This window comes from Thamnophis elegans, chromosome Z, assembly GCF_009769535.1.
Source record: "Thamnophis elegans isolate rThaEle1 chromosome Z, rThaEle1.pri, whole genome shotgun sequence".
In the NCBI taxonomy this organism is placed as follows: Eukaryota; Metazoa; Chordata; class Lepidosauria; order Squamata; family Colubridae; genus Thamnophis; species Thamnophis elegans.
Genome location: NC_045558.1, coordinates 55,061,265 through 55,087,186, shown reverse-complemented (window position 1 = coordinate 55,087,186; position 25,922 = coordinate 55,061,265). Strand labels below are relative to the sequence as shown.

Genomic DNA, 25,922 nt, shown 5'->3' with positions numbered 1-25,922 from the left:
AAGAGTCCATCCAGACAGAAACCCAATATTTTTTACTGTTGCCTTTTTTGTTACATTTGTTATATTTATGCTGATAAATAAATAAAGGGAGACTAGTATAGATCTATTTCAAGCTATTTAGCTCTCATCAGCTAAAAAGTTTCCCAAAAACTTGGGTATGGCTAGCTGATGAGAGCTAAATAGCTTGAAATAGATCTATACTAGTCTCCCTTTATTTATTTATCAGCATAAATATAACATATATATATATATATATATATATATATATATATATATATATATATATATATATATATATATATAATATAATATAATATAATATAATATAATATAAATAATCTATAAGAAATTATACTTCTATAATATAAGAAACAATCTTTATGTTCAATTTTGGAAAATGCAGCACATTATAAAGAAATTGGTTTCATAACCAATAGTTGGTTTGAAAATGTAGCACAAAATAGATCTGTTGCACAATAAACTTGACATTTTCTTTTTTTTTTAAGTTTTTTATTGTTTTAATTAAACAACAAACACAAAAAAGAATCATCCTTCATTACGTCTTGTAGAAAGCATGTCAATTGGTTACAAATACATTTCGTGCGTTTCTTCCATAATCATTACATATACTTCATTCATATTGAATTGTACATTTTAAATCAAAAATCTTTATATATTTTACTATCAATGTAGCACAATTCTCATTTAACTACAATTATTTAAACATGCTTTTATCTGAAATCATTTGTATTTAAAGACACAACCATCCACTGGAATTAATTCGCAATTTCAAAAACCTCCAATAATATTACACCTTTATAACATATTCTGAAACAAAAACAATTAATAAGATATCTAAGCATCCCCCCCCTTTTTCCCCCAACTCACTATTTAAAGCTTATATCCAATTCGCTTTTACCAATACAACACATGAATATATCATTAAACATTATCCATTTACATTTCCTTGTTATTATTGTAATTAACTAAAAATTATTTACAATTTATATCACCTCTCTTCTCATCAGGCCCAAATGAAATTATACTTTTATAGCAAGATCTAAACAAGAATTTATTAATAAAATTTATAGGTCTTCTCCCTAGGTCCCAATTTACAATTTATATCCAAATTATTTTTACTAATTAAGGTTATCATTTCATTGTTATTATCATAGTTAATTATATGTAAACGAATGAACATTTAATAACAATCTAAAACAATCTACAAAATACTAACATTACTACTTATTAATCACCAAAAATATCCATTAACATTTCCTTGTTATTGTGGTTAACAAAAAAATTTTTTTACTATTTATATTACATCTCCTCTCATCAGACCCAAAGAAATTATACCTTTATAACAAGATCTAAAAAAAAAATTATTAATAAAATTTATAGGTCTTTTCGCCAAGTCCCAATTTACAATTTATAACCAAGTTATTTATACTAGTTAAGGTTATCATTTCATTATTGTTGTCATAGTTAATTATATGTTAATGAATAGACATTTAATAACAATCTAAAACAATCTACAAAATACTGAAATTCCTACTTATTAATCACCAAAAATTAACTAACTTTTCATCATCAACTTTCATTATCAACCTGTATCTTTCCAGTGGCAGAACAATCTTATCTCTCTTGCCAGTTGTTGTGTCAATTCTCTTTTCAGCTCCTTTATAAAGTTTTTATAAACTTCTCTCTGCACTTTATTGCTTAAAAGATCTCTCAAATAATCTCTTTGCCCTTTAATTGTTATTAAAATTAGCTTGTCTTTGGTTGTCAGGCTTATTTCTGAAAAGGTTTCTCTTCTTAACTCCATCATTATCACCCTTTTTTTTCTCCTGTATCTTGAAATCTGGGATAAAGCTCCAAATTGTCAAATTGACTTTTCCATCCTCCCTTCTTTCCACTTTCACCCATATTTGCTCCATTAAAAAGTTCATTTATTGTCTTGTCTTTATCTTCTATATTTTCATTCTCTTCTTTAATTTTTGGGACTCCAACCTCATCATCTTTTGCTGTGAGAAACAATAGTCTATCCAACCTCTTCTCAAATCTCCCAAATCCTTCCAAAATATTTTGAATTCCAGCCAGGATATTTCAAAATTTTAAGGTTTCCTCATCTGCATATTGATCCATTTTTCCAAAAAACAGGAGAGAAAAAGAAAAAAGGAGTCTGATAGCCACTGCCACTCTAACCTTCCAAGCCTCTTGTGTGTGTGTGTGTGTATAGGTATAGGTATATGTATAGGTATAGGTATATGTAAAGTTGACAAGCACAAGTTCTTTTGTACTCTTCAAAAGAGAAGGGTTCTATCTTTTTCTTTCCTTTTCCTTCCCTTGCCAAAATATTTTCCAAAAGCACCTGCAAAAAGCAAATCATGCCCTTGGCTCTTTATCAGGTTTTGTAAGAAAGTTGCAAACCCTTCAGTTACAAAGTCAATAAGATCAAAGAGGAATGAACAAAGGATACATTGTTTAAAAAAAGTACACCAGACTCTGACTTCCGAGTGGCAGATTCCACTTTTTCATACTTGTCTCAAGCTTATGGAAAACAGAGATCTCTGATTGTCTTTGGTGGAATTTAATAACAAAAGGTAGGAAGAATTTGTTAAAATAAAAAAGAGTGTTTTAAATCAAGCCAAAAAATAAGGTGACAAAAAATAGAGGGGAAAAAATCAATCACTTCACTTCACTTCAAGCGGAAAAACAGGAAAAATTACGTTATGGTCACTTCAATCCACAAAATGTCATTACAAGAAAAAACAAGAACTTTCCAAGGCAGTCCAATAAGAATTAAATTGGCCACTTTATTCTTTTTACTTAAAGGACTAATTTATCTTTTAAAAAAAGTTTCTTTGGGCAATCTTTCTCAAAATAGAAAAAAAAACCTCACCTGATGGACTCACTTTCACTTCCTTCCTTCCAGAGCCGTCTCCGACTTCATCAGCCTAGAGGCTGCTTGTTTGCCACCAGCTTGAAGCACTTCCCTTGGGTCAGTCAGGGACTTTGTGATATCCCTGAGACCAGCAAGGCTTTGTCTTCCTGTTCACCATCTCTATGGGACGGTTTAGGTCCAACTGGACCGTCCAGTGGCAAAAGTGTCAACGGCGGTCTCCGACTATCGAGACCGCACGTTGTATTGTCGCAACGTTGGCTCCTCCACTCTCCAAACTTGTTTGACATTTTCAATTTCCAGGTTTTGACATTTATTGTCATAGGACATGAGGCCATGAAAGTACAGGGAGTCCTCAACCTACAACCACAATTGAGCCCAAAATTTCTGTTGTTACGTTATTTTTCCTCACTTTACAAGCTTTCTTGCCATAGCTGTTAAGTGAATCACTGCAGTTGTTTGTAACACAGTTGTTAAGTAAATCTGATTTCCCTTGATTTTGCTTGTCAAAAGGTTATAAAGATGATCACATGACTCCAGGACACTGCAACTATCATAAATACATTGCCAAGTGGCTGAATACTTACTGTGATGATTTAATACAAATTAAGGCAGACAGCAAGGAGCTTGAACCAATCTTGTCTTTACTCCGCAGCAGCCATCTTCCAACTACTTCTTGTCCCCATATCACGACTAGAAATGTTAACTGTTTCCTAACATGTATAAAGAACTGTGCATAACAGTTGAACTTAAGATATAACATAAAGCATACACATCATTGCATCTTCCCTCTTAAATATAAAAATCTAACATGATACAAAGTCTTTCTATATTTTTGGTTTAATAGCTCGACCATAGCGAGAGAAAGTAACCATTGTCTCATCAGCAGTGGGATTGCTGTCAAGTTGAGAGTCACTCCCAGCATTGTCACATGCTGATACGCTTACGTTATCTTGGTGTCCTCGGTAGACTGTATATCCGTGTTCAGGTGTTTTGTGCCATCATGTGTTTGCGCTTCATTTTCCTTGTTATTTGCTTCTCTGATGAAGTATCAATGGCAGTGTCTGGATGAAGATGATGCCTGTTTCTTCTCAGTTGCTGTCCACACTTGGTTTCAACTACATATGATTTTGGTGATTTGGCTTTTCTGACAATTCGAGCAGGTTCCCATGTTCTCCCAGTGACTCTGTGTCTCACAGTTTGCCCAGCACACAGTGGACGAAGAGACTTCGTAGATTTATCAAAATACAGTTTTTGCTTTCTCATGTTTATGATCCTCTGAGCTGTTACCCGCTTATGTGGGATGGAATACGGCTGCAATTTATGTGATGCAATAGGCACTGTGGTCCTCAGTGTTCTCCCCATTAGCAGCTGTGCCAGTGAACATAAACCCTCAATGGGTGTTGCACGATAGTTTAACAGGACTAAGTACACATCCTGCCCTGATGATTGTGCTTTCTGTATGGATTTGGCTATGCCAACATACTTCTCTGTTAGGCCATTGGCCTGTGGATGATAAGGGCATGTGGGTTTGTTCCTGATTCCCCATTCATGCAGGAAGCACTGGAATTCAGCACATGAGAATTGTGGCCCATTGTCAGAAACAAGTTCTTCACACACTCCATGTCTTGAAAGTATTGTCTTAAAAGCCCATATGACAGTTGATGATTTTAGACTTCCTAGCTGCACTAGTTCAAAGTATTTGCTGTAGTAGTCTACTACCATCAGGTAATGGATGTCTTCAAAATGAAAAATATCTGTAGCCAGTCTCTGCCACTTCTGTGAAGGAGTGTTCCACAGTGTAAGGGGTTCTTTTGCATTGTTGTTTTTTTTTTTAATGTCTGGCAATTATCACACTTCTTTACAAGTGTCTCAATATCAGAGTCCAAATTAGGCCAATAAACCACCTCCCGTGCTCTGCGCTTATACGGAGTAATGCCCAAATGTCCCTGGTGAATTTGTTCCATTACTTCTGCCTGCTGTGACTTAGGAATAAGAATACGGTCACCCATAAATATGATATCCTCATGAATAGATAGTTCATCTTTCACAGGCTAGAATTCCTGCAGCTCAGGACACAGCTTCTTGCATTTTTCTGGCCAGCCATTGCACATGACACGAGTTAGTTTCGCTAGTACTTTATCCTGTTTGGTGTCTTGTCTTATCTTCTCCAGCCATACGTCTGATATTGGCATGCTCACTAGTACTGTATGTACCTGCTCTTCCAATTCAGGTTTACCCCTGGCTTCATGTCCTTCTGGAAACACCCTTGACAGACTATCTGCCATTGGAATTTCCTTTCCAGGCTTATACGTCACTGTGAGATCATGCTGTTGTAATTTCATAATCATTCGCTGCAAGCATGGAGGTGTAGAAGCTAGCGGTTTTTGTAGTATTTACTCCAATGGGTTGTGGTCGGTTTCCACGACTATTGGGCGACCATATATGTATTGGTGAAATTTCTCACATCCATTCACAATAGCCAGCATCTCTTTCTCAATTTGAGCATAATTGGCTTGTGTCGTGGTGTGTGCATGTGAAGCATATGCCACAGGGCATCCTTGTTGAGTCAGCACAGCACCTAACCCAAACTGGGATGCATCCACTTGAAGTACAGTGTCAGCATTTGCATCAAAATATTTCAGTATTGGCCCTGGATGTTTAGTGATCAGCTTCTTCACTTTGTCAAAAGTCTTTTCCATGTTTGCATTCCAACACCAAATAACATCCTTCTGAAGCAATGCATGTAGTGGTGCTGTCTGTTGAGCGAGGCCCTGAGAGAATTTGGATAGATAGTTGAAAATGCCCAGTGATGTCTCCATCTCCTTTCTGGAGGTTGGGGCCTTCATGTTAAGAACTGCTATAATCTTATTTGGATTAGGCTTCAAGCCCTCTTTGGTTAGTAGGTGTCCAAAATATGTCACTTCTTCTACACCAATTTGCATTTTGTTTGGATTGAGTTTAAGATTTTTCTCACAACATCAATTGAGCAAAGCAGTAAGGTTTCTGTTATGCTCTATTCGATCCTTTCTATAGACCAACAAATCATCAACTATTACTTCAACACCCTGTAGAACAGCAATCAGTTCGTGTGATTTCTTTTGAAATATTTCCTGTGCAGACACTATGTTGAAAGGTACTCTTGGGAAGCACCATCGACCCGCAGGAGAGTTGAAAGTGGTGAGTAACTGCTGGCTTCATCAAGACGCAATTGCCAGTTACCAGACTGGGTATCTAGTACACTGAACACTGTTGCTCCTACTAGCTTGTATGCTATGTCCTCCATGGTGGGGAGGTTTGTAGTGTTCTCTCATTATCACTTTGTTCAAATCCCGTGGGTCAATGCATATTGAATTGCACCTGTGTTCTTCTTCTCCAACACCACAACCATAGAACTGACCCATTCCGATGGTTCAGTCACCTTCTTTACTACTCCCAGCTTCTCCATCCTAGTGAGTTCCTGTCTAACTTTATCCACAAGAGTTAGAGGTATTTTCCTTGGGGCATGAATGACAGGCGGTCCACCCTCTTTTATATGTATGTGGCTTATATTTGGAAGACACTCCAGGCCCTTGAATAGATCACAGTACTCACGTTTAATGTCAGCCTCTGCCAGACCTCTATGCCCACCATCCAGTCATTATGATCTTCACAAGTCCAATCTCTTTACTTGTTTTGAGACCTAATATGGCTGAGGCTTGCATTTCTATCACAAACAATTGTAAAACTTGTTCAGACATTATTTTTATAACGCATGTTTCCACCATATCCACAAGCTGCTTCTCTGTTACTTGTCCCAGTGCCATAGGTGCCTTTTGTTCCTTTGTGTGCCCTTTCTTGACCATATCTACTGCTTTGATTTTCTATAGCATTGATCTGGTGCTGTGTTCCTTCCAGTATCTGCATATCCTTTCTTGACATTTCATATGCTCTGGCAATCCATATGGCTTTCTCAAAATTTAAGTCTTCCTCCTGCAGCAGTTTTTCCTGAACTTCCTTAAACTTACTGCCCATCAGAATACGGTCTTTAATCATATCTCCAGCATCATGAATAGCACAGTCTGTCTTTGGCAAGCAAGCACTGCTGGGTAACCCATTCATCCACAGATTCACCTCCACACTGGTTTCTCTCATAAAACAGTTTTCCCTGCACTGTGGAGTTTTTCCTTGGGTTGCAGTATGCTTCAGACTTTGCAAACTGTACCTCTGTTTTCTTTTTGTCCTCTACAGTGATCTCTCCACTTGCTTGCCAGGCTCTGCACACATCTCATCCTTTCGATCCCACACATATCAGAAAGTCTGCTGCTTTCTGCTGATCAGTCCACTTGTCTGCATCAGGTCCTGCATACACAAGCTCCCTCCACTTTGACCAGTTTTCAGATATGTTCCCTGACTCCAAATCCAGGGAAGGGATGTTCTTTGTGTTGCTGTTTGCTGCCATGCCTCTTCTCACCCCACTCCTGGTACCATGTGATGATTTAATACAAATAAAGGCAGACAACAAGGAGCTTGAACCAGAGGCTTGTCTTTACTCAGCAGCAGCCATCTTCCAACTACTTCCTGTCCCCAGATCACATGACTAGAAATGTTAACTGTTTCCTAACATGCATAAAGAACTGGGCATAACAATTGAAATTAAGATATAACATAAAGCATACACATCATTAGACTTATCATATGTCCATGGGGATGCTACAATGGTCATAAGTGTGAAAAATGGTCGTAAGTCACTTTTTAAATGCTGTTATAACATCAAACTGTCACTAAATGAAATGTTGTAAGTCGAAGACTACCTATATAGATACAAGCATAAGAGGTATGTGACTCTTTCTGGTTTTCTTTTCTAGGTGGCTATAGATTTTACAGCCTCAAATGGTGATCCTCGGAACAGCTGTTCTCTCCACTATATTCATCCATATCAACCAAATGAATACTTGAAGGCACTAGTTGCTGTTGGGGAAATCTGCCAAGACTATGACAGGTGAAAAATTACCATGTTCTTTCAGAATAGTTTCTAAATATCTGTCAAGTAATACTGATAAAGTTGATAGCTGGATATTGATAATTGTCGAGCAATACTAATTATATTGCAAACAACAAGCATTATAGCATAATTGCACTAAAGTACATACAGAGTTTTGATAAATACTACCTAGTGAGATCTTGATTAGAAATCCCTAGAGCTTCATAAATGTTTAGAAATTTGGATTCTAAATATTAACTATTTCCTTAAACTTGGATATGCACATTTTCAAATAGCTCCCACTGCTTCCACTGCTACAGCAACAATAAAAAAATAAAATGTACACATGTATGTCTGATCTCGCATAATACTCATTTAAACCTTATTTTGAATTATGACTCAAATAATTATTGATAAGTAATTCAAACTAAGGATTAAAACAGTTCTAAGCTTTAGTATTGACTGTTCTAAGATTTTTTTTTTATTAAACACTTGATTTGCAAGTGCCATATAGTGATAAAGTAAAATTGCATGTTATTTATTGGGTAAATCTGGGTTACATTTAATACTACAATTTGGGTTTAGCTATCTTTTCTGTAAAGTAGGAACATTTCTTCTGTTCACTTGAAATATATTATAATGTATGTCACACTGACAATGCTGACAACTGTTACTGCTTTTGATTTATTCTTGAGGCATTTTCTGGTGACTTCCATGTAATTAGCTTACTTCAAGGCATTGCTATTTGCATTATAATGATGCTACCTTTCAAAGAGGTGAATGAAACTATTGCTAGCCTTTAATTTTTCTACATATGCTTCCAAATGGGTTGCAACATATTTTTCATAATTTTACTATGACTGAGCACATTACTAATTTTCAAGAGCTAGCTACTTAAAAACATATAGAGTAAGTGATCTAAAATCTAGGTGATCTGAGCTAAAAAAGATGAGTTGAGAAAAACATTCAGTAAAATGAATGCTACAATGACATCATGCTTATCATGAAATGTATAGCTAATGCAAATTACATCAGTCATATTTTTGCACAATGTCTTTGTGACTCATATGACATGACTTGCTCCCCTTTCTCTTTTTTTCCTTAGCATCCAATTGGAAATTCATTCTCTTGGGTACCAAGGAAAGCAAGAGTAAAGGGAGCAAGTCATATCATATGAGTCACAAAGACATTGTGCAAATGATGTGACTGATGTAAATGGATGAATTTCCACTTGGAAACATGTTAAAATTGGTCTGTTAATTTTTAAAACTGCTATTTTCCTTCTTTCCAAATGCCCCAAATTATGATAAAACAATTGTGTAGGTATGCATCAGCATGTATGATTTCCAGTCTGAGGAAGAGTACAGCTTCCTGAAAGGTTTACAGATAGGGGACGTATTTATGCCAAGAATGTTGCAAAGCATCTTTTTGTCCTTGATTTTGAAAGGCTGCATAGTTTTACCATTTATTATACCTGTGTTGAATTCCTGCTTAAGACCAGTCTGTGGTCTTCTCTCATAATATAACAGAACTGGGATTTTACCTAATATTTATTAAGGCTGTGCAACATTGCAGATTCATTTGTCAACAGCGCTTTGGAATAAGTGGCAGCCTTAAAGAAACAACACCTGTGATATCTTAAAGGAGCCATGACTGCTATTATTCACACTGAAGACAGATATTCAGTTTCAGCTTCTATTTTTAGAGACTGAATGCTCTCTAGTAAAGTGAAGGCATAGGGATGCAGTGGCTCAGTGGCTAAGACTCTGAGCTTGTAGCTCAGAAGGCCAGCAGTTCAGTGGTTCGAATCCCTAGCGCTGTATAACAGGGTGAGCTCCAGTTACATGTCTCAGCTTCTGCCAACCTAGCAGTTTGAAAGCTCGTTATTGTATACCAGGACCCTTGGGTAGCCAGAAGAACTGAGGCGGAGACGGGAATAAAGGCTAACAAGTTTATTCCCTAACAAGTACAGGCTAACATTCAGAACCGGCTTCAGACAGGAACGTATGCCGCTCACTTGGACAGCTCCCTTTTTATACTGGAGCTGTCAAACGACTAGCCAATCGGCTGTCGAGTACTTCCTGCTTAAACAACTTTATTTTAGCGCATGCTCAGAACGTGACACACGTAAAAAATGCAAGTTGAAAAATAGGGATCACTTTGGTGGGAAGATAACAGTGCTCCGTGCGCATTCAACATTGAGTCATGGCAGCCGCATGACCACGGAGACATCTTCGGATAGCGCTAGATCTTTGGCTTAGAAACCGAGATGAGGACCACCTCTAGAACTGGACACAACTAGCACACATGTGCGGGGGGGGGGCTTTACCTTTACATAAAGGTTTTAGATGGATTTATGCACAAGATGATTATTTGGGTTTGATATTTATTACCCTGTAGATCAGAAGGTCCAAAATGCAAACAACCAATTTGTATTAATAGACTATTGGCCTTCTAACAAATCTTTACCAATTTCCTTATCAGCTGTGAAGTTTCTGGATATTCATAAACATTTTAAAAGCTGACATGTAAAGTATATATTTTAATCTGTCGCAAAACATGGGCAATCAATACAGCTAAGGATACTCAGGATGTCTCTGTTCCTAAATAACAAGTAAATGCAGATATTGAATCCTGGTTTACCATTTTATGGGACTTAAGATACACTGTTTCTTATATTCAATCCCATATTTATTCCTTGCTTTATATTCATGAGTAAAAATGTGTTGATGTATTTTGTGATTAGCTTGCACATTTGACTCATTTAATAAGGGTGGTTGGCATTCCTTTGTCAACAGTGCTACTCTTACTGTTAATCAGATATGTTTATGGATATAATATTTGTTATAATTAATTTTTTAGTTAATTCATTAGAAATACTTTTTAGAAGTTTCTGTTAGGGCAAGTATATTCCTCATGTTCATTAATTACCTCTTTTGTAGGTAGCATATTTGTGTTTTCTATTTTCACATACTTAATGCTCAATTATAAGCATACATTTCCTGCTAGTCAGCAAGTTCAGCTTCCCAAAGGCATTAAACAGCCATCTGTTTTATTTTTTAAAGACAAAACTAACAGAGCAGTGATTAAAGTAGGCCCGTATATTTTAATTTCTTTTTTTTAAAGAGCAATATTTATTTTAAAATAATGTTATCATGTAGCAATTATGTCATCTTACCTTAGGGCTTCTAGAGACATACAAATTGTGTAAAATTAAGCAATCAACCTCTATACTTGACATGTTTATTTAATCTGTCAATCAATTTATATAGCTGCCTAATCACATGCAATTCAGAGCAGCATGTAAGATAAAAACTAATATGACAATAGCTTCTAAAAAATGAAAACCCCAAGAAAGAAACAAAAATCTTTAAACATTCTTGCATATAAGACAACCAAAATAATCAAAATGAGCACAATACCCCATCCCCAATCAATTCCTGGGGGGAAAGGCAGGTGTTAAGAGCTTCTTATAGCACTGACAAGTTTAAAAATCAGCATTTATTCAAGAGGTTGCAACAGTAGGATAATTAGCATGAAATTAATAGCCAGTTCACTTTCTGATACAGATAGAGATAAATATGAATATGGATACAGGTACGGATATTATTATAGATATAAAGGTTATTACAAGCTAGCACAGATTCCCAAAACTTACTGTCAATATATAGTAGAATAGCATGTACTTTACTGTATACATGTATATTGCTATAAATGCTGCTAAAAATACAAAATCTTTTGTTGCTGTTAAATGGTGAAGAGAAGCAGTAGTATAAACTTATTTTACTAAAAATATTATGGTTGCAATTTAACACACACTTGGAGTGAAATATTTTTTCAAGTAAATTGCAAATTAATCAAATTCAGCATAATCATATCATCAAATGCAAGCTAACAGGCCAAAGATTTTTGCCTTCAAATACAAATCGCTTAGCTTGAAGGGTATATTATTAGATGACATCTAGTCAATTGACATGAAAAGCTCTGGTTAGTATTGGAAGTGACTGAATTCTAGGATTGCTAAATGAAGTGGAAAATAAAGAAAAGCTGCCATTATGGCTTACTAATTATCAAAGAAGAGGCAAGAATCTAGCTATCTCATATAGAAAAAAAAAATATTTGCAAGCTGAGGTAGGTGAAACCTAGGTAATTGGTATGTAGTGGGTCCTTTCTCTTTCATAACTTTTTTCTGCCTTGTAATTTATTTATGAATTTGGTGGAGTAGGAAAAATGAAATGAGATCAGTATAACAAAGATCAATAATCCTTGTCTATCTTAATTTCAGTGATAAAATGTTCCCAGTGTATGGCTTTGGAGCCAGGATACCTCCTGACTATAAAGTAGGTGAACAGGTGAAGCTTCCTCATTTTCTTGATGTCTCTAGCATAATGTATAAGTTACTGGAGAGGGAAGCAATGGCGTGAATGTCAGGAGGGAATAAAGAGGCAAGGCCAAAGCAATTTTAGATTCATCTGCATGATTTACAGCTGTGGGGGGGGGGGCTCTGCTCAAATAGCATCATGTTATGCATAATTCTGAATTTCAAACCAATGAAGATAATTTTAAGACCTTTAAGGCTTTCCGCATGAGAAAGTTTCCCATACCATTCAATTTCTCCTCCTGTTGTGACAAGGTTTATTTTTAGCATACAGTACAGTTGATATTTTGGATCAGACTTTAGAGGGCTGGAATTAAAATAACATTTGAGAATAATTTTGTTTTGTTAAGGTTTCTGAACAAAGATGGCGATGTTTTATGATTAAGGAAAGAGTGCCAAGTAGCATGGATGAAAAGGAAGATGGATGTCATATTAAGCAAATTAACAGGACCCCTAGAGATAATCTTTGGGGCAAGTGGATATAAATGGCTTCAATTAAAAAAAATATACTGTGGATAACTGAGTACATTTGGGCGGAGGATAATATACAGTATATCAGTACACCCCCTCACATTTTGTAAACATTTAAGTATATCTTTTCATGTGGCAACAGTGAAGAAATGACACTTGGCTACAATGTAAAGTAGTGAGTATACAGTATAACAATGTAAATTTGCTGTCCCCTCAAAAGAACACAACACACAGCCATTAATGTCTAAACTGTATGTGTAGTTCCAGACACCCATTCAGGATTACCAAAGTTTGTATGATATCTCACATGCTTCCAAATAAATTAGTGAATTCCAAACCATTTTTATTTTATTTTATTTTATTATGTCAGCCCAGGTCAGATTGCAGAAAGGTGTTGCTCAGCAATATGTCATCTTCCATTAATTTTTAATTGAAAAGAATCTTGTGAATAAATAAAGACTACAGACTTCATAGATGGTAAACCCTACAAAATAGGCCAGACCACAGAAATTACTCTATAGTTTAGTTTAGTTTAGTTTCCCTTTATTTGTATGCCGCCCTTTTCCCTGGGGGGACTCAGGGCGGCTCACAGTTCAAAAAGGGGGGGGAGGACAAACAATTTTCCAACATGAAGACAATACAACATATTAAAAAGAGCACACAACAGTCACACAATTCGGGTGGGGTTAGAATCTTAAGCCCAGGCCAGCCGGGACAGCCAGATCTTTAAAGCGGTGCGGAAGGACTGGAGGGTGGTGAGGGTCCGAATCTCCATGGGGAGTTTGTTCCAGAGGGTCGGAGCAGCCACTGAGAAGGCTCTCCTCCGGGTAGTTGCCAGTCTGCACTGGCTGGATGATGGAATTCGGAGGAGGCCTAATCGATGCGATCGTATCGGTCTAGTGGAGGTAGTTGGCAGTAGGCGGTCTCTCAAGTACCCAGGTCCACTACCATGAAGGGCTTTGTAGGTGATAAGTAGCACCTTGAAGCGCACCCAGAGATCAACAGGCAGCCAGTGCAGCTCGCGGAGGATAGGTGTTACGTGGGTGAAGCGAGGTGCACCCACGATCGCTCGCGCAGCCGCATTCTGGACTAGCTGAAGTTGCCGAATGCTCTTCAAGGGCAGCCCCATGTAGAGCACATTGCAGTATTCCAGCCTAGAGGTCACAAGGGCACGAGTGACTGTTGTGAGGGCCTCCCGGTTCAGGTAGGGACACAACTGGTGCACCAGGCGAACCTGGGCAAATGCCCCCCTGGTCACAGCTGACAAATGATGTTCGAAGTCAGCTGTGGGTCCAGGAGGACTCCCAAGTTGCGAACCCTGTCTGAGGGGCGTACAGTTTGACCCCCCAGCCTGAGAGATGGAACACTTGGCCAATTCACGGGAGGGAAACACAGCAGCCACTCGGTCTTTTCTGGATTGAGCACAAGTTTGTTGACCCCCATCCAGTCTTTAACAGCCTCAAGACCTGGCTCATCACATCCATCGCTTCGTTGAGTTGGCACGGGGTGGACAGATACAACTGAGTATCGTCCGCATACTGGTGGTATTTTATCCCGTGCCGTCGAATGATCTCACCCAGCGGTTTCATGTAGATGTTGAAAAGAAGGAAGACTACAAATGTATTTTATTTATATAAGCTATAACAGTGATGGCTAATCTTTTTCCCGGTGTGTGCCAAAAGTGGGGGGAGCGCAGGGGAGTCATTTGTGGGTGTGCCCACACCAATAATTCTATGCATGCGACCCCTGCCCTCCCCCAACCTTTGGTGCATGGTGGACCCATTTTTCACCTTCCCCAGGCTCCAGAAGCTTTCTAGGAGCCTGGGAAGAGCAAAAATGGCCTCCTCCACCCCCCTGGAGGCCCTTCCCTGAAGCCTCCAGAGGGCAAAAATGGCCCTATGAGCAACCCGGAAGTTCAGGAACTTCAACCCGGATGGAAGTCTCTGGAGGGCGAAAAATGGCCGAAAATGAAGGCCAAAGTCAGCTGGCCAGCGCACGCATGCGTGCTGGAGCAGACAGGGCAGTGCCTCGCGTGCCCTAACAAACGGCTCCACGTGCCACCTGTGGCACATGTGCCATAGGTTCGCCATCACGGAGCTACAGTAATAGAATTTTCCATATCTTCCCTTCCTTCTCTTTTATTCCTCAGGCAATATAGGAAAATTAATCTGAATCTTTTTCTAATACTTCCCATATGTGGGACTAACATGTGCTTTTCTACCTGTTGCTATCTTAAAGGCTTCATGATTCCTACATCAACAGCAGAGAGCATGTCTTAGCTATATAATCCATCACATTATATACCTTTGTATTAAAGTATTTAAATTATCTGTATCAATGATTCTCAGCCTTTTCTTTACTATGGACCACTTTTAATATCTTTTGTGGTCATGGACCATGGCCATGGACCTCAAGACTTAACTCAAGATTTAAATTCTTCAAGCTTTTGTGGACTCCCAGTGATGACATTCTTCCCCCCCTCAGGGGGGGGGGAGGACACCCACCATTGACCTGTGGAACATTAGATAAAAAAGGTGCATTTCTTTAATGAGTGTTTAGAAGAGCATTCTACTTTCTGGGGTATAACTATTACTTATTGGACTAAGTTAATATAGCTTATGTTTTGACCTAGTCTAAATTTAAAAAAAACAGGGAAGAGATATGTTTATTTATTTATTCATTGCTACATAATCATCAAATATTTCCCATTAGTATAATAAAAAATGAACATAACCTTAAAAAAAGGTTAAAATCTCTGAAAACAGCCAGGAATAAAAATGGCCCACCTGATTATGCTCTTCAGAAAAACTCTGTTTCAAACAATTTTCCAAATTATATAACAGCCTGATTTCAGAAAGGACATGAAATAGTTCTGGCCATGGTTCTCCTTCACTTTTCTAAATCAGTAGCAACTTCTCCTAGATTGAAATTAATGGATTGGTCAATTCAATCTAAAGAGATTAGTTTTGGAGATTGTTTGCAGTTACTGAAAATTTGGGTGTAAGATTTATAGCAATTTTCAGGATAGTTTTATACACATTAATTCAAGTTTGCAGCAAAATACTTTCTTTGGTATAAATATTTTTCAAGTATTTTCCCCAATAAAATGCTTGTGCATTATTTTCATGTGTATATGTAGTTTTTTGCAATATATGCATACATATTTTTCTATAATTTACAGGCTTTAATATTACTATTATTATTAGAAACTGCAGTCCAGAATTTGAAGAATTGCAAATTTGAATGTAATTAAATTTTGAGTCATATAATGGTTGGAAAATGCAAAATTAGATAAGTTCACATTTGAATATGAATTCACTGAATGTTTTCCCACTCTTGTTTCTTCTACTTTAGAAAATACTCTTGAATTTAATTGTGTAAATACTCTTCCTTAATGTACTACACAAAAGCTGCAACTTTGAAGCAACACAAATAAATTATTTGGAAAGCATTTGGTATTGCATCTCTAAAAGAAAATTATTTCGAATTCTCCAATTGCCAATGGGAAACAAGAATTATTTTTAGAGCAAAAATTAATCTAATTCTTGGGCGGGGTGGGGGGGTTGGCTTTATCCACAGGTATCTCATGATTTTGCAATCAACTTTAATGAAGATAATCCAGAATGTGCAGGTAACCAGCTTTTTTTCTCAGCAATCAACATAATACAGCTCTGCTGTTTAATGTATTTTTCATCAATTGTTGAGCCAAACTGTTTGTTTCAATCTATATATCTGCATGGTACTGATTTCATATTCAGTGTCCTTTGTTTGCTTCTTAGAGCTCATACTTAGTGGAAGGGTGATGTGAAAAGTGTTAAATGTAATGTACTTCACACAGAACTTCCCAGGACCAATGTCCAGCACTTCAGGTATAGCTGGGAATTATATCTCCCTGCAGAACTGGAAGTGATTGGACCTTCAATAATTGGACTCAGTATTAAGACAAATTCCTGTATAGGTATTACTTTCATATTCTTAAATGTGAATCATTCAGAGAATCCAGAAAAGATTACATATAACTATTAAATGAGAATAGAAATTCAACAATTTGTAGATTAATAGTTGACCTTAGGACTAATTTGTTGCTAAACTCTTATTTTAAATTGTTGTAGACCTACATTTTAATTATTTAGTTTATGGGAATTTGTTTATAATTGATTGCTTTACTAGATTGCTTTTCTAAAAAAAGATGATTTTTATATATAGCTCTCTTTGAGAAGAATGACAATGTCTATAGCAACAGCAGCAATGATCCATGACAAGTCTTTCTTATTCAAGATCTAGTTCTTATTCCAAGATTTCGTTTTTAAATTTCTTGATAAAATGCAGGTCTTTAGAAAGGCCATATAATGGCTTAGTCCAAAAGTACTAAGGACAGTGAGAGAAAATGTACCAGGTAATTTCCATCTAATAATTAATCTCTATAAACTTCTAAAATTATAACATTTTTCTGATGCTCACATTGTTAGCACAGGCTTTTATGGCATATAAAATAATCATATTTGCAAAGGGTTCTAATATGTGGGATGGTTAATATCTATAAAATGCACAGTTGAATGCTGACAGTAAGGAAGAGAGCTAGTTCATGAATTATGTATTACATGTCATAAATGAGGTCAGGTCAGTGGGGAGAGTCTCTTTCTTTCAACTATTTCAGAATCATGGCTGGGAAGATGAAATAGGCTGTCTAGCTGATCACTTTCATGAATAGGATTACATGAATTGTTTAAAACAATTTCACTTGGAAGAAAACTTGGAGTCATGTCCTCTTTCCCAAGGAATTTGCTCAGTTTTTGCTTTCATCCCAGTTTTTTCTTTAACTTGTCATTTTACAAGGGATTCAAGGGGTTGTGGAAGCATATCAGAATTGTCTCCCAAAGCTTCAGCTTTATGGACCAACCAACATAGCTCCCATCATCCAAAAGGTGGCTAAATCAGCATCAGAAGAAACAAACACCAAGGAAGCATCGGTAAGGATCACGGAAAATAAGAAACTACTTTATGAAACCATTCCTTCTGAGAGCATAAAATATCTGTTTAGATATACATTGACATACCTTAGCCCATTTTTGATGCTTCAGCATCTGGCCAGTACAAACATAAAAGCAGATAATTTCCCTCACTGTTTCAATTGGACCCATTCTATGTTTTTTATTCATGATGGTTTTCATTGTGAAAATGGTCATAAGTACCAATTTCCCAAAATGTCTAAAAAAAACTAAGTTAAGTTTTTAAGAGCCGTGGTGGTGCCAGAGGTGGGTTCCTACCGGTTTGGACCAGTTCAGCTAAGTAGGTAGTAACTTGGCCAGTCATGCCCCCGAAGTGGTTCTATTGGCAGTATCTACAGCAGCACCATCTTGTTTTTTGCTTCTGTGCATGCATGTGTAGTGCACATCAAGCACATGTGCGCCTGAAGCACATCCCTGAGCAAACTGGCAGTAACAGAAGCCAGAAATCACCCTGGATGGCGCAGTGGTTAGAATGCAATATTGAGGCTAATTCTGGAGTGTGGCAGTTCAATTCTCAACTGCTCAAGGTTGACTCAGCCTTCCATCCTTCCAAACTTGGTAAAATGAGATCCAGATTGCTGGGGGCAATATGCTGACTCTGTTAAACCACTTAGAGAGAGGGCTGTAAGGCACTGTGGAGTGGTATATAAGTCTATGTGCTATTGCTATTTTAAGCAATAAAATACTAATTATATTTTATCAAATTATTATAATTTAATACTAATTATAAAATATCTGCTTACCCATTCATGAATACAAATTATAGTTAAGTTAGCTATGTTTAGCTACAATTGAATGCATAATGTTGACATGCATCTTATGTCAGCCCTAACTATGTCACACTATGCTTTCTGTGTCACATGAAAGAGATATTCATGATATTATTGTGTAATTCAAAAACAGAATATCTTATTATACTATTTTATATTGCTGCTAATTTATGCACACAGTAATTGGTGCCAGATCTGCTACAGGTTTTGTGCAGTAATTCCATATATTTTCATTGTAAGTTAAGTTGTGAGAAAATTTGTGGATTTTTTTTAATGTAGTAATTAAAGATAATTATTGTCACTCTTTATATGGCTCATAATTTCTAATACATAATGTATTAGAGTAAGAGGACTGGACAGACAGCAATTCATACATAGGTTGAGAAAATAGTGCCTTAGTACTAGCAAAGTCTTATAGTTGCCATCCAAATTTGGTACTGGTGCCATTAAACTAATTACTTTCAGAAATCTTCTGATTCTTTCTTTTGATTCTTTCTACTTTTTATCAGACACTTTCCTGATATTTACTGACTGAGAAAAATGCCTATTGAGTTATGGTAGGTTCACACAACATGCATACAATATACCATGATTTAGCAAATAGCTGCTGATTCAAACATCATGAGCCAAAGTCAGCTAAATCACAAAGGGGACTACCATATTATATGAGCCCTGTCTATATGAATGGTTATATAACTCTTCCCAAAGAAGCACTGTTGCCTTCATACCTCCTGTAGAATAAATTTATTATATTTTCTTTGATCTGATTATATTTAACTTTCTACCTCCAGTCATCATCAATGAAAAGTGCCACAAAGCTAGTTACAGGATGCAATTGCCAGGAAATTTTAGCAGCACTGTTTTTAGCAACAGTTGTGAGAAATACATTCAAATGCTGATGTTCCTTTTTCTACCATTTAGCAATATTTCATTTTGTTGATTCTGACGGATGGGGTCATCACAGACATGGCTGACACACGTGAAGCCATCGTCCATGCCTCTCACCTCCCCATGTCGGTCATCATTGTTGGAGTCGGAAATGCTGATTTCAGTGACATGCAGATGCTTGATGGGGATGATGGCATCCTGCGGTCTCCCAAGGGAGAACCAGTTCTACGAGACATTGTTCAATTTGTGCCATTCAGAAACTTCAAACATGTAAGATTTGTTTTAACCATACTTTTTTTGATAAAACATTATTTTTTAGTTCAGGGATTTCACCCATAAATATTATACCTATCACAATAATATTCACACATAATTCAGGTAGAAATTTAAGGATGATTTTACTGAAGTGTATGATAAATGGTTGTTTCTTTGAATATAGCCCACCAGCAAACAACTGACAAATCAGTTAAATATAGATTATATGCATTTACATAATAATACTTGTTTAATAAAGTTCATTTATAATTTTCTTAAAAGGTCACAATATTAGAATATGGAAGCATAAGCAGTGAAAATATTATAGAATGACAATTAATATGGGGAAAAGGGAGATGTAACGCTTGATCAAGGTATTACAGAATTACAGCCTGGCAATGGAGGACACTACTATTGTCACAACAAGATAAAACATGTGCTAGTTAACATAACAATATAACAAACACAAAACAAAAATCATCATTCAGACTTTTAAAAAATCAATCTATTTTGATACTATTAAGTCTAGTACAAAATAATAGCACCCTGATACCAATTCAGGAACCAATTCTTCTCCTCTAAAAGAAAATTAAACAGAAAAAAACACAAAATATCCTGCACACTGATCAGCTTCTTGATCTTATCAATTTACTTGTTACTCATAAAAATTAATGCCAATTGCGTATTTTATCATCTTGCCACAATGAGATTAGCCCACTCTACTTGGTGCAATGGAAGGAGTTTACTGAAGACCCCGTCAATTACGGAATTTCAGCCGGTGAGATGAATAGGACAGGGTTTTTCACTGTAGCCCGCACCCTTGCACTGTGGCATGCATAGATAGATAGATAGATAGATAGATAGATAGATAGATAGATAGATAGATAGATAGATAGATAGATAGATAGATAGAGTGAGTGAGTGAGTGAGTGAGTGAGTGAGTGAGTGAGTGAGTGAGTGAGTGAGTGAGTGAGTGAGTGAATTACAACCCCCGGTATTCCCAAATATGGGAGAAGGTTCACTGCTTCCATTCTCTGTCCATCGGCTCGTCATAAGAGACCATCCAGATAGAAACCCAATATTTTTACTGTTGCCAAATACAACACACACACACACACACACACATATATATATACATACATACATACATACATACATACATACATACACATACATATACCAGTGGTGGGTTGCAAGCTGTACGCCCTGGTATGGGTGTACCAGTGCCTGCTGGAAGCACCGGGTACCATTCTGGTACAGTGCTCCAGAGGGCCCACCCGCCCGCCCACCGTCCTTACCTGTATTTGAGCTCTTTGGCGCTTCCGCACACGTGCATGGAGTATACGGCGCCTGTGCAACACTCCACCGAGCAGCTGGAGTGTCATGGAGGCATCGTGGAGCTTTGCAAGAGTAAGGAGGCATGCAGGCGCTGCAACCAAGTGTGCGCACGCTGCACGCGTTCTTATGGTGGCTGCTGGGCCCCGTTGCACTGTACCAGTTGCAACGTGATCCGGAACCCACCACTGACATATACATATACATATGCCATACTCATACTCACACACACACAAACACATATATGTCTTAGATGTGAAATGCATGGCATATTGATTTAATGAAGAAAATCTGTAAATATACATTCGTGTAAATATACAGAATCGTGTTTGTGTGTGTCTGCATATCTGTGTCTACATGTTTGTATTCACAAATTCATTTTGAATTTGCTGTCCATTGCAGCTAGGAATCTCAAATAAGGCCAAGAATGTAAGTTTGTGTTGTAGCCACCCGGGCGCTAGATCAGCCTCTGCAAAGTCCTCGTCTACCAAAGAGCCTGGCTGAGACCTTGCTCACCGCCCGCTGAAACACCCAAACTCCCAGTGACAGAGGGAGGGCAGGAGCTACTAAGCAGGTGACTAAACTAAGTGCCTGAAAGACCCCATCCCATCATCTGGAGTCCAGACACCTCAGCAGGCAGTGAGTGAGGCCTCGGCTGGGCTCCTTGGCAGATGAGGACTTTGCAAGGGTCCGATCCTTACATTATCCACCTTATTTGATATTCCTAGCTTCAATGGACAGCAAAGCTAGGATTTATGTCCACCTGCATTGATCCAGCAGACAAAACAGGAAAGGGGTTCAGAGAGAAGCAGTCCAGTTGCCAAGGTACTCTCTCCACATGCTGCTGCTGTGAAAATGGGAAGCCAGCAAACCAGAGAGCTTTTTCCCATCTTCCCAGGAGCATGGGACTTTTCGCGAAAAGGCCCTGAGCTCCTCTGGGACTTTTCCCGAAAAGGCCCTGAGCTCCTCTGAGGCCAGTTGCCAAGTTGCCTCGCTCCATGCTTCCCCCCCTTGGGCACCTTAGAGCTGCCTTGGGGTTTTGCCTGCACAGATGTTGCTTGTTTGGAGGAGCTAGGGGGGAGGTTATAGGAGTGCCAAGATGCCGAAATGGCCTTCAGTCTGGCCAGATGGAAAAGTGCGAGAGGGCAACTCTCTTTGGTGCAGCATAAGGAGGGAAGGGGAAATAGGTTGTCAATAGGCCCTTACTCTCAGCCAAAGTATGAGTCGAGCAGTGCAGCAAAGAGAGGTGGGTGAGGGGAGGAGTGGCTGGGAGGGAAGAGTCGAAGCTTTAGCCAGTTCGCCGAACTGAACAATTAGCTACCTGTTCTAGTGAACTGGTGAGAACTGACTGAATTCCACCACTGCATGTAATGTATAATACCACACAAAATGTACACTATATAAAAAAAGAGAAATTTATTTCTCCTCCAAGGAGGAGGAGAGGTAGACATTATGTTAAATCTTATACTTAAGGACATAATATAATGTAATATCAATATTTATGTATTCTAAGAGCTTAAGGAATACTGGACTGTATACATCATTCTAAGGATGAATTCAGTCAATAAGATTATTCTCCTCTTTGTAATCTGCTATGTATAATGGGAAGACCTGCTATGGAGACTCTCCCTTACTGAGGATCCTGATTTTTCTTTATTTGTTGTTTGCATGATGGCACTTCATGGGCATAAGCAGATTCTCACCTTCAACAAATTGTGAGGATGGGCAGAGGGTGGTAATAGGAGTTTATTTTCTCCTTCTTCGGTTGATGCCTCTATTTCATTGTTTTCAGTCAAATTTGCATTTACTCACTTGCAATGATATCTTCCTCTATTAATATGGGGAATAAATGGGGAACTCATCAAATTTGCAGATGACACCAAGCTGGCAGGAATGGCCAACACTCCAGAAGACAGGGTTAAGATACAGAAGGATCTTAACAAACTTGAACATTGCACACTATATAACAAAATGAAATTCAATGGTGAAAAGAGTAAGGTTCTACATTTAGGCAAGAAAAATGAAATGCACAGGTACAGTATAGGTAGTACCTTGCTCAATAGTAGTAACTGTGAGAGGGATCTTGGAGTCCTAATGGACAACCATTTAAATATGAGCCAGCAGTATGCAGCAGCTGCCAAAAAAGCCAACACAGTTCTGGGCCACATAAACAAAGGGATAGAATCAAGATCACGTGAAGTGTTAATACCACTTTATAATGCCTTGGTAAGGCCATACTTGGAATACTGCATTCAGTTTTGGTTGCCACGATGTAGAAAAGATGAGGAGACTCTAGAAAGAGTACAGAGAAGAGCAACAAAGATGATATGGGGACTGGAGACTAAAACATATGAAGAACGGTTTCAGGAACTGGGTATGTCTAGTTTAATGAAAAGAAGGACTAGGGGAGACATGATAGCAGTGTTCCAATATCTCAGGGGCTGCCACAAAGAAGAGGGAGTAAAACTATTCTCCAAGGCACCTGAGGGTAGAATAAGAAGCAATGGGTGGCAACTAATCAAGGAGAGAAGCAACTTAGAACTGAGGAGAATTTTCCTGACAGTTAGAACAATTAATCAGTGGAACAGCTTGCCTCCAGAAGTTGTGAATGCCCCAACACTGGAAGTCTTTAAGAAGATGTTGGATAGCCATTTGTCTGAAACAGTATAGGGTTTCTTGCCTAGGCAGAGGGTTGGACTAGAAGACCTCCAGGGTCCCTTCCAACTCTGCTATTGTATTGTATTGTAATATTTTTCAGGGTTTCCCAATCAAATTATTCGGAGGAAGAGAGCAGATTAATTTTCTTTCTAGGTAAATGCTGTTATAAGTATAGCATAGTTTTTTAGTATAGTATAAGTTTAGTATGTTTTTTTTAAAAAAAAGTGATGACTAGATTGAAATAAAACATCTTTGATCAGGTAGTGCAGAATGGTTACTAAGAGACTGGCTTTGAATTGGGAAGTCAATTAATTCATCCCACCTCACAGGATTGCTATATGGATAAAATAATATCCTCCTTTCTACCCATGCACTATTTTGAGCTTATAAAAAAAGCTGAGATATAAACATAACTGCTATAGACGAGTTATGAACTCAGCACTGTCAGTTATAAAGAAATGTTGGCACAATTAGACTTGAAGTAACATACATTATTTTCTGCTATTTCTTGCAGGCATCCCCAGCTGCATTAGCAAAAAGTGTTTTGGCTGAAGTTCCAAATCAAGTGGTTGACTATTATAATGGGAAAACAATTAAACCAAAATGTATGTCAGAATATGAGTCTTCCAGGACACTAGCTCCATGAAATTTCGTACCTACTTGACAGAGTTCAGATACACTACTATTTACAACTATTGTATTTAAAATGAAAATAGCACGTTTTTGTGATTTTTACTTAAATTCCTCTCCCCCTTTTCATTTTTGCATGTGTAGCCTAAAGGCTTACAAGTAAAGATTAAGCTACTATATTGTTGCAGACTTTTTATGGAAAAAAACCAATCAAAATTATTACTCTTTACATTACAGCATGTCATCTTGAAAAGTTATCTGTATCTGTTTTTTATACTGGTTTGTTGAAATTTTGCTAAATTTCTTATTATCTTTACACTGTAAAGCATTTTGAAAAATTTATTGGAAGTTGATAGCCAAAATATCTTTGGGTTTATCTGCTATAAAAGGAAAAGTTTTTTTCAAAGTGACAGATGCATGAATTGTATTTGCATGTTCCAAAATAAAAACAACACAGTTTTGCAGTTGTTGTGTGTATTTCTTGCTACAAAGCTGTTCATTCAAATGTTTTCATAAAGTATTCCATTTTCAGATTATGACAATTCCTATTATCAAAACCTCTTCAAACTATTTCAGGAAATTATACTTCAAACATGAATCTAAGATATGTATAACAAGCATGATAATTGCTTACATATAAAAAATATGGCCAAACATAGCCAATAGTTAAGTATTAAGCTTTAAAATCTAATTTACAGAACATACGGGGCTAATTTCCCAGAAACACTAAATCAAGCAACCAAGCAAATGTCCCAAAGGTGCTTTTTTCCCCCCAAAAGGCAACTGGACTTCCTTATTTTTATTTTTAAAAGTCTAACTTCTCATCCAAAAAGCTTCTTCAGCTCTGACTGGATGGTGAGGAATGGAAGGTTTTATACTTCTTGCAGGCAGCTGGTCATTTGCATTCTTTTAGTGAATAATTAAGGCCACCTGGAGTTTTATCTGTGTCATCAAGATCACCTGAATGGGTTGGAGCCTTCTTGGAACTGTTGAAAAGACTGTGTTGTAGACTTGAAATAGATGATGTCGTAACCCCCCCCCCCTCTGTTGAGAGAGGGCTGTTCAATTCTGACATAGATGGCTTCTTTGACCCCTCTTTCAAACCAGCGGTCCTCTCTGTCCAAAAGGTAGACTTTGCTGTCTTGAAAGGAGTGGCCTTTATCTTTTAAATGCAGATGGACTGCTGAATCTAGTCCTGATGGGATTGTTCTCCTACGTTGTTCCATGTGTTTATGACGTAGTTGTTTTGTTTCCAATGCATTATACTGCATATACTACATTGCTCAGTTTGTGTCTGGGTGTTTTATCCTCGTAGGGGACAAATGTCTATGTTGGTGTATTCTTGGGTTTGAAGTGTGCACGTATGTTATGTTGGCTGAAGATCCTCCTGAGCTTTTCTGATATTCCTATAAAATGACAATGTTGTTTTGTGTATTGTTCTCTTCATTGTCTGTTATGGAGAAATGCCTGTAGGTCTTGTTTGAAATTTGATGAAGGCCCACTTGGGATAGCCACATGTTCTGAGGGCTTCCTTGATATGTTTTAGTTCTTTTACTTTCCCATCTTCACTGATAGGTAGGCCTTCAGCTCTGTGGTGTAGGGTTCTGATGATTCCTATTTTGTGCTCCAGTGGCTGGTGGGAATCAAAACATGTCAGGGCTGC

At 37.6% G+C, this 25,922-nt stretch overlaps 1 protein-coding gene across 1 annotated transcript in view; it reads left to right on the top strand.

The window, feature by feature from the left end:
- CPNE4 (copine 4) overlaps nucleotides 1–24,275 on the top strand; it is a 264,609-nt gene extending 240,334 nt beyond the window's left edge. The window contains exons 10-15 of the mRNA XM_032237074.1: nucleotides 7,750–7,883; nucleotides 12,151–12,205; nucleotides 16,294–16,345; nucleotides 17,551–17,684; nucleotides 19,415–19,651; nucleotides 24,144–24,275. Of these exons, the coding sequence (XP_032092965.1) occupies nucleotides 7,750–7,883; nucleotides 12,151–12,205; nucleotides 16,294–16,345; nucleotides 17,551–17,684; nucleotides 19,415–19,651; nucleotides 24,144–24,275 (744 nt within the window). The remainder of the gene's footprint in view (nucleotides 1–7,749; nucleotides 7,884–12,150; nucleotides 12,206–16,293; nucleotides 16,346–17,550; nucleotides 17,685–19,414; nucleotides 19,652–24,143) is intronic.
- The last annotated feature ends 1,647 nt before the right edge of the window (nucleotides 24,276–25,922 follow it).